Source organism: Bombus pascuorum, chromosome 11, assembly GCF_905332965.1.
Source record: "Bombus pascuorum chromosome 11, iyBomPasc1.1, whole genome shotgun sequence".
Taxonomy (NCBI): Eukaryota; Metazoa; Arthropoda; class Insecta; order Hymenoptera; family Apidae; genus Bombus; species Bombus pascuorum.
In genome coordinates this window covers 5,983,727-5,993,289 of record NC_083498.1, presented here as the reverse complement: position 1 = coordinate 5,993,289, position 9,563 = coordinate 5,983,727, and the positions used below count along the sequence as shown (strand labels likewise).

The window sequence follows — 9,563 nt, the reverse complement described above, 5'->3', positions numbered from 1 at the left end:
TAAATTGAAATTAGTACATATACGTGATGTTTCATGGGTTGGATGTCGCTTGGTACAGAAACGACATCTAGATAATGAAGAGGTTGAAGATAAATTTTCTCGCAATAACATGTTTCTAACCTAGTTCGACTATAATGTTATGTAGATACGAATGTTTTAAAAAAACATAAATTTTCTTAATGCCATAAGCATAAAGATATACATTATTAGTTACAGTAAAATGTAAGACAATTATAAATACTATAATAAATACTAAGTATTATGAATACTAAAGTTTAAGTATATGTTTTATAACATATTACAATCATATGTTTCTTTTAGAAGAAATTACATTATAATAGAAAATTAATTTAACATAATGATACGACCGTCAGTGGTACTTAGCATCAATACACTGACAGTAAGAAACTTAACTGCTTACGATCATATAATATCCAATGGACCCCATATTCAATGTGTAAGGTGGAAGAGAAAACCAATTTGGTTACCACCAGCAAAATCAAAGTTGTTTAGAGTACCACAAAGACCAGTTATACCTATAGAAGATTATAATGAACTGAAACGTTTGCATAATAATTACAAAACATTAATGAAATCTATAATGTATGTAAAATTTCCTTATTTTATATATTATAGTTGATGAGTTATTATAAGTAATATGTAATATGTAATATTATTTATAATAATATAACAACTACAATATATAAAATAAGGAAATATACTTTTATTTTAGGTCTTTCTTTATTGAGAAACAAAAGGAAGCACAATTTTCTTTGGATACAAATGTTGTACAAAAAAATATACAGCAAGATTTTGAAATATGTTCTTCTATAAATGATAAATGGAATAAAGAAGTAGCTATGATACGAGAGGAAAGATTAGCTCGAGAAAGGAAAGCTCGCCAAGAAGAAATTGCCAGTAGACTACAAGCAAAGGATGAAAGAGATTTGAAATTACAAATGAAAATAGACGAAGAAATCAAAAAAGTGAAAGAAGAAGCTCAAACATTTATTACATCTAAAAATATTGATGAAGCTATCCTCAATGCACTAGAAGATGTTATAGACCATAATATGGCAATTGATCGCAAGGGTAATTTTTATAAAGACAAACCTAAAGAAAGTGAATCATCTACTGTATCGAGTTCATTCAGTTAAAAAAGGTGTTATATTGTCAATTACTTGTACTGTAATAAATAATTTCTCTTAATAAACAGAAATGTTTGGTAGCTACATTTGTATATTTACTTTTCTCCTATATTCAATTCAGTACATTTTTGTCTAATTCACAGAATATGTTTATTGAAAATGATCATGTATAATGTAATGTATTTATAATATACAATAACAAAAAGCTTGTAAACACATCCATTCAAGTTCTGTAAGCATATGTGCTTTACAATATGGTATACAGGCATTGCATTAACTATCGCTTATTTCCTGTTTATCCATACTGTTGCAACTTATACTTAGCACATACGTGCACAAATTTTTTTAACAATCTAATAACGTATTATCGTCATACAGTTTTACACAAAAATGTTTTATGGCTCAAAATCATTATACAATTTTTCACATGATGCTTAGATTTTTAATATTCTCTGAAATATCGTAACTCCGACACCAGAAAATTCTATACCTGAATGAGACTGTGTTTCAACATACGGTTTAAAATGTTTATATGCGTTTCTACTTGCATTATGTATTGCGACGTACTTGTTAAGAATAATTACTTTTACATTTCGTATATATATATTCGTAACATATCATGATGTAATCGTGTCGTCGAAATATCTTTGGTTTAAATATACACAATTTGTTTGAAAAACAAACAATGACGGTTAAATCGCCGCTTTGCAACCAAATTCCAAGAATTATTGAAAATATAAGAATATGTATATTATGAAAACGATTCGCGTCTAAATTCAACTGTAAAACCTAGTAAAAAAAGTGTATAAATCTATTATTTTACAATTTTTTAAAATCATGAATAGCAGTTATAAACGTGTAATTCTATATTTACTGTACGTGCTTATGTATATGCTTCTAAAGTTTAAGAGAACAAGTCTTTGAGTTTCAAAATCTGTAATTAATAATGAAGCCTTCTATTAAAATGGAAGTAAAATCAATATTAATAAATAACCACAGGAAATGATCAATAACAATCAAACAAACGTAACAAATCTCCTCACTTAACTAAAACGTTATTTATAAGACATTGAATGGCAAAATTAGATATAAAGAAAACGATATAAGTATAGGCTTCGACATTGATTGCAATATGAAGCAAATTGTTAAGATTCTTAAATAGCAAGATATACTGTATATACTACCCTGATAAAAATGAAAGAAAAAGCAATAATAATTATAGTATCTGTTATTAAATTACCATTATCATTTTTCAATCGCAAACATAAATTACATAGGCATTTTATTTACTTTTACAACTATTAGTTATGGTATCTTTGACATGAGACTGGGCTATTGCACTTTGATACCACTTTCAATATATGTAAGAAACTATTGTTCAGAGGCATCGTTAAAACATCATATGAACACGTTTGTAGAATATTTCCCATAGTAAAGTTTGTAAGTTTTAGACTGTATTCTGTACATCAATTCTTTTCTTATCTCATATTCTACTTCAGAATACTATAATTAGTTTCAAACGCATCAATTTTTACAATCCACTTTTTACGTTCTTATATAGATTTAATTTAGCTTAATTTAGATGTACAAATTTTTATTCTGGATCTTGTAAAATCTATGGTTATAGGACGTACTGAAGCACCACAATTTAAAGATGTGCTGCATTCGCATTTTACGAGTTTGGTAAAAATATAGGATTTATAAAAACTTTTAATCCTGTTTGTTATTCTGTGTATGGTAATATATGAAAATGATGGCACATGTGTTTCTAAAGCGAACTTGGCGTTAAATATGTTTAAACATGATTTTTCCGTTTTATTTGAGCTTCATACCTTTGATTTAGAGAAAAAAAAGGACGATATAATTTATGTTTCGTGCATTTTATCGCTAAAATATAGCCTTTGTAAAAATTTAGTCAATAATATTATTCTTCACTTCGATCGTCATTAACAAATGCACATCCTTTTGTTACTCCTACTATACAACATTTTCATTTTTTAATCTCCTTCTTTTATTTCTTTAAGATGTGTTTTTTAATGATGTTAGAGACTATCTCTTTTCAATCTTGTTTTCATTATAAAAGGTAACATGTAACTTCACATAATAAGAATAAAACATCTCACAATAACTCAATACTTGCTTAATCAAGAATAACCCATTCTTTACTTGCAACACGATGCACATACATATGCCTATATGTACAAAATTCTACTCGTTCTTTTATTAATGAGAATGATCTTGATTAAGTATAACATAAAAATATGAGGACAACGTGAACACAAACAGCTAAATAATCTCTACTCAATTACAACAAAGAAGCAAAAATTCAGAATACTATAATGTGCACCAATTAATAAAAATAAGCAGTAAACTTTTCTCTTTACCTAGAATAAGTGAAGAAAAGATAAAATGTCGATATGCGTACATATGCGCTTATATGTGTGTGTATATATATACACACACATATTATATATATGTACATATGTATATATATACACACACATATATAATATGTATATACATATACGGATAGGTATAAAATTTGGTCAACGTTTTCTCTGTATGATAATATTATCAAATATAGCATATATATAAGAATATTTTGTACGAATATAGAATAATAAAATGATTGATAAACAGTAAGTATAATTATTCAACAAGTACTACATGGTAATAGTAGTAACATTGGTGGTTGATTAGAAGAATTATATCGTACCACGTTTTAAATATTTTCATCTTGTCTCACCACCAACAACTATACTAATAATTATAATAATACTAACTATCAGATTAATTCATGTCCTTACAGGAAAAATAATAATAAAAAAGGGCAGACACGAAACATCATTACAAATCAAACACTGCAGGTATTTACGTAGTGATACTTTTTGGCTATAAAGTATAAAACAGATAACAATATAGAAGGTTGCTCTAACAACATAGTATCAAACTACTGTCAGTACAACCGATACTGATATAATAAAAATATGCTTTTCTAATGCAATGTTTTCAATATTTAATTGCTCCCATTAACATTTCACTATGCAAACTCCTTTCATTAAATTTCTTTCTGATTACATCCTACAGCTTCTTTGACACTAGATAGACATAGATTTATAGAATGGCTTATATAATATTTATCGCAGTATTTCTATATACTAAAGCTGTTATCCGACAGTACTTTGAAACGTATTGCATTCTGAGAAAACCTTCCTACTGTTCATATATATGTATGTATATAATCCATTTTTTTTACTGTTGTTATATTTGATGTTAACAGTGAATTTAAAATTTACCACCATTCTTTAATTAGGATGTACTTAATATGCTTATGCTATCTTACAAAGCTAATCTCAAAAAACGAGATTATGACTATTAATGTTTCCAAAAGTATCACGTTTTACCTACGCATTTTGCTGAGCTCACCAGGCCATGCCATAGAAAATGTATTTATCCCCTTAAATCAGATAACGACTACCTATTAAAATAGAAGTCTTTCATTCTACCCACACTTCATGTAGATGCACTCCTTTTTTCTTAAAAAATAATTTTTCACAATGAAAAATAATATCTCCTTTGCAAAACGTTTGTACGTTGACGGTAATGCAAGGCCGTGGCACACATTTTATTCTACGCGTAAATCATGTGTGTAAAATATATAAAAAATGTCAATAAAAATCTCGAGTAATGTTTTCATCTGGATTTACAATTCACACTATTTCATTTGAACCAACATTATATCTTGTTGACCTTTTTCAAAATCTTTAATGACACCACAATATTGTATGTGTATGCATTTTATATATTTTGCACACCTGATGCAGAGTTTGTAGTAATGTGATGTCTTTTTTGAAATAAATGTATTATCCAAAATTAAATAAAATTATTCAATTCCCCGTGGACCATCTATTGGCATAGTATGCAAGACTTCATCCAGCAATTGAAGGGCTCGATGTAAGTGCACCTATATCAGATACACAACTTTATTCCTTTTTAATTCTTAGAATAATTTACGATTAATGTGGATCAACCAAATCTAAAATTTGTGTATACCTCTATCCAGCACGGAGTTTCTTTTATACTTTGTCGAGGATAATCAGGACCCCAACCCTTTACGAAACTTAAACGCAAAATGCAAAGTCGTCGAAGATCATCTACACCTATTCCTGCTGCTGCACTAAGACCTGTATTATGTTATAGAGTTTATTATATTAACTAAAAGAATTAAATATATAAATATATAAAACATCATTAATATTATTTTAGTATACTAACTTTTTGTAATTGGTGCACCGTGCGTTAAGTGTCCCGCTACAGCTGCTGCTTGTGCCGCAGCTGCGGCTTGTGCAGTAGCGGCTTGTCCTCTCATTTGCTTGTGACATTGCCGTAAATCAAAGACTTTAATATATGCAGAAGGATAAATTTTATGCACAGCATCACCGGGTGCACGACCTGCTTCCCTGTCTAAATAATAAGACTGTACAAAAACACTATGTTCACTTTGGCATCTTAACCAAACGTCTCCTTCGCCCCTTAAATCTAACACAACTCCTTTTCCTGAAAAGTTAATAACAATACAGTTATTAATTATGAAGACTAAACATTAAGGAAGAAGTAATTTATTATACCTATATGAAGACGAGCTTTTTCGCTTTGTTCTGTTCTGTGTACATTACTCAAAGCTCCTAAGCAAAATCTATTACCGCCGCTTGGATCGACATAACCATCGACTGTTACGGTAGGGCAACCGCTGCTTACTTTAAACGTTTCGCCTACTTGAGTATCTAATTCAAAGTAACCAACTGAACACCAGTATTCTGGTGCTGGCTGTGTAGATAATAAACCACCGATATTTCCACCTACTTCACCTCCGTGACCACCCCCTAATAAAAGTGTCAGTTATGATATTGTTAGAATACTGTAACATAATGTTTATCATTAACTCACAATAGGAGGTAGGATGGAGATGTCTATGATCTGGAGGCTGCATACTTTGAGTATATGTAAGAGTATTAGGTCCAGTCCATTGCGGTGCTCCTGAATTATAAGCAGCTGTACCTACTGGAAATCCATTTGGATGATGAAGATGTACAGGTGATACAGGAGAATTTTGACCTTCACCTGTTAAAAAAGCGAATTATATTTAACAAACATTAAAGGATGATTGATTGAAATTGCATACCTAAAGATGCTGCTAATGCATCAACAGTAGGTGGTTGATTAAGATCTTGAGGAGGTGTATTTGTTCCATAAAATGTTTCAGTAGATTGTCCTTGTGAAGGACTCAGTATCTGTGCCCCACTGCTTCCACTAGATGTACTCAATGACTGCTGTTGGCTACCTACGGTGTGACTCATTGGATGTACTACTGCTGCAAAATTAAATGTAACTCGTACACAATACAGGCAACATAACATAAAATATCAATTAATTCAAACTTTGGCCAGAATTTCTGAAATTAATTACTGTGTAAGATTACTACGAATTTTTATAAAATTAGCACAAAGCAACAAAAATTAACTGGCAAATAGACAGAAAATATTGTAGAATATAAGAAAGCATTCTATTATATACGTACGATGATGAATGTTACGTGTTGTAGGATGATGAGGTGTAGGAATCCAGGTTTGTCTGGGGCAATTATTGTCATCCAATTTATTGTGTGGATTACCACCATTATTCCCTCCCCCATTACTGCCAAACACACCCTCACCACTAGCTGTGCCAAACAATAAAAGGAAAAAGAAAGAATAAAGCTAAAATGAAATCAAACTAGCAACGCAAAGTAATTCTGAATAAAGCAATATTAATAAAAGACTTGCAGGGAAATAAAATAAAACCTCCTAACAATATAATACTGCAATAATAAAGCTCCTTATTCATATATTTTAGTGCATTTATATTAACTGCCTTATACAGGTTTTGATCATGCTTTTTCTTTAAATAAATCAACACACTCAATGTTTGAAAACACATTTATAAACTAAATTATAAAAATATTTTAATATGCTTAGAAATCTGATTATTTTACTAATAAATACTACAAAACACATACATTTTTAGTACATAATCATTAAAAGATAACATTTTTATATGGAACAATTATATTTCTCAAAAAATAAATGAAGTATTTTTACTTACTTGGATTAGGCGGTGCTAGACCTGGTATAAAAGTCTGTTGAGATGGCTGAGTGCTATTAGATGAAGTGGGTTGAGCAGGTGGATGATGTTGAATAGTTTGGTTCATTTCTCCATCAACATCCATTGCGGATCCTACTGCTCCAGCTGCTGCAGTTCCTCCACCACCAACTGAATATTCATCTTTGACTAATCTACCACCTGGTCCTACGCCTACTCCTGATTGCAGAGTTAGTCCAGATAGGTCTGTAAAGAACGGGTCTGTGCGGGGAAACCAACCCATTCCATCATACACCAAGGCCACAACAATAAATCATTTACACTTATGGTGCTACAAATGAATTCACAGAAGCTTTGCAAAGAAACAACGCAATGAAAAAAATATTGATTGAAGCACGTGATCTGTCTATGAAAACAAGTAAAAAATATATTTCATGACATACCTATGCCAGGAGATACAACTCTCTCATAGTGATATGGATTTACACATACAGAATCACATTTTAAGTCAAAAGCAAACTGGCAGTACTTGACATGTTTCAATTCATTCTTGTGTAAATCCGGCCATCTCCAGATTCGAGCATAAATAACATGTGGGAAACCCTTACGACCAGCAACTTGTAGCCTACCATCCAGAGTTCTTTGTATCGTAACACATTTACTGGGATGAGCTCCATTTGTAGTAATAGCAGTTATTAAGCTATCTAATTCATCTCGTTTCTCCTAAAAATAGGAAATTATATCATGAATACTAACCAAATTCTTTGGGATGTATAACAAATTTAGTTAGGGAGTACCACATACTTTAAGCTTTTTAACCAATGATTCAATAGCTCTCTTACTAAATCCTTCACTTTCACCTCCTTGACGATGACACATGAGAGAATGTACAATACTTAAACAAGCATCCGCACTTGTCGGTGCACTAGGAGCAATTCCAGTCATTTCTCTCACTATATAAAAACATTTATATTAAATAATAAAGATGAATATTCGCTATATCGAAGAAATATGGAAATCTAAAATATTTATATTGTTAGAACTTACATTCTGGATTAGGTTGCATTGGGGGCGAGGGATACAGATGACCTCCCCCGCCCGCCAATCCAACCATGTCTGTGAAAGCCGTGGCGAATACCGTTCCAATTCTTCGATTGAGACACTACTCTTAATCTTAGTTTCGACGTGTTCAAATTTTTATGATTGACCATCTAGCAATGATCTACTAGCCATGTGTCATAGATGTGGATTCGCTGAAAGTGGGAAATAGATAAACAAGTTGAAAGCGATCAGTTACAAAATATTAAGAGCTAGAAAACAAACCTTATCGGTTGGTGAGTTAATAGAAGTAAGGAATACACGAAATAACCTTAATGGGATCGCTTTACGATGACGTACCGTGTACTGACAGTTACTTCGAGTAGGACGCTGCTAGTTTTTTTCGGAGGTTAGATTGAATTGTTGCGACATCAGTAGAACCTGGCAGAACCGCACTTATCTCTAGTATCTAAATCCACAATTGGCGAAGCGACTAAAGCGCCAGACTAACGCGCAAGTTTTCAACGTTCGCATCCAGTCTCACATATCTCTCTTTTTCTATGTAAGATATACTAAATATTCCTATATATACTATCGTTCAAGTTTGATCTATGATTTCTACTCACTACCTCAAACAATACACGACGTACAGCGTACAATAATTGTAGGGTTGTATAACAGTATATGTTTCATACGGATCAAAAATTAAGGAGTGTATGAGATCGAATTTATTTCCATTCTTTCTCTGTTATGACTTAACGGAACTATAAACTGATTTCATTAATAAATTATAAATAAAGGTTTCAATAATTGATACAAATATTGATAAAATATTTATTTATTGATGCTTAGTTAAATAAATACACACATTGGAACGTTTATTTTTAACTTTATCTTGATTACATAATGAAAATTAATAAACAATGCGTTTTATTTGCTATATTTTTAATACTGAAAGAGTATAAAAGTGAATAACTTTTTATTAAATAGTATTCCACATTTCAAATCTTTATAATAAGAGGATAAAATATTAAGAATTACAGAAATACAGAATGTGCAAATTACTTTGTAATAAATATTAGAAGCAATAGAATTTTTTTCATTTAAATAATAATATCATACCATTTAGCTTATGTAAAATACTTAGTATATAACCGGGGGTGTAACTCAGTGGTAGAGTGTCTGCTTCGCATGCTGAAAGTCCTGGGTTCAAATCCCAGCTCCTCCAAATGAATTTTT

The 9,563-nt window shown here is 30.9% G+C and overlaps 2 protein-coding genes and 1 non-coding gene across 10 annotated transcripts; 2 read left to right on the top strand and 1 right to left on the bottom strand.

Annotated features, from left to right (window-relative positions):
- The first annotated feature begins 63 nt into the window (after positions 1 to 63).
- Positions 64 to 1,232, top strand: LOC132911624 (small ribosomal subunit protein mS26). Of its 2 annotated transcripts, none has more exons than XM_060968354.1 (3): positions 64 to 222; positions 325 to 603; positions 734 to 1,232. In XM_060968354.1, the coding sequence occupies exons 2-3, from the start codon at positions 359 to 361 to the stop codon at positions 1,155 to 1,157; spliced, it is 669 nt and encodes a 222-aa protein (XP_060824337.1). In that variant the 5' UTR covers positions 64 to 222; positions 325 to 358; the 3' UTR covers positions 1,158 to 1,232. The 2 variants fall into 2 exon arrangements, with proteins under 2 accessions (XP_060824337.1, XP_060824334.1); XM_060968351.1 differs by having other exon boundaries at positions 65 to 222; positions 322 to 603.
- On the bottom strand, positions 1,222 to 8,840 carry LOC132911608 (mothers against decapentaplegic homolog 4). Of its 7 annotated transcripts, none has more exons than XM_060968314.1 (12): positions 8,610 to 8,840; positions 8,334 to 8,539; positions 8,091 to 8,239; positions 7,730 to 8,009; positions 7,290 to 7,547; positions 6,727 to 6,867; positions 6,331 to 6,516; positions 6,096 to 6,269; positions 5,777 to 6,031; positions 5,424 to 5,705; positions 5,202 to 5,332; positions 1,222 to 5,112 (listed from the first exon to the last, which is right to left on the bottom strand). In XM_060968314.1, the coding sequence occupies exons 2-12, from the start codon at positions 8,398 to 8,400 to the stop codon at positions 5,032 to 5,034; spliced, it is 2,004 nt and encodes a 667-aa protein (XP_060824297.1). In that variant the 5' UTR covers positions 8,401 to 8,539; positions 8,610 to 8,840; the 3' UTR covers positions 1,222 to 5,031. The 7 variants fall into 7 exon arrangements, with proteins under 7 accessions (XP_060824297.1, XP_060824299.1, XP_060824295.1 ...); XM_060968316.1 differs by having other exon boundaries at positions 6,331 to 6,489; XM_060968312.1 differs by having other exon boundaries at positions 6,331 to 6,519; positions 8,610 to 8,839.
- Positions 8,841 to 9,480: 640 nt separating this feature from the next.
- Positions 9,481 to 9,552, top strand: Trnaa-cgc (transfer RNA alanine (anticodon CGC)). The gene has a single exon. It is a non-coding gene; the product is annotated as a tRNA-Ala (tRNA).
- The last annotated feature ends 11 nt before the right edge of the window (positions 9,553 to 9,563 follow it).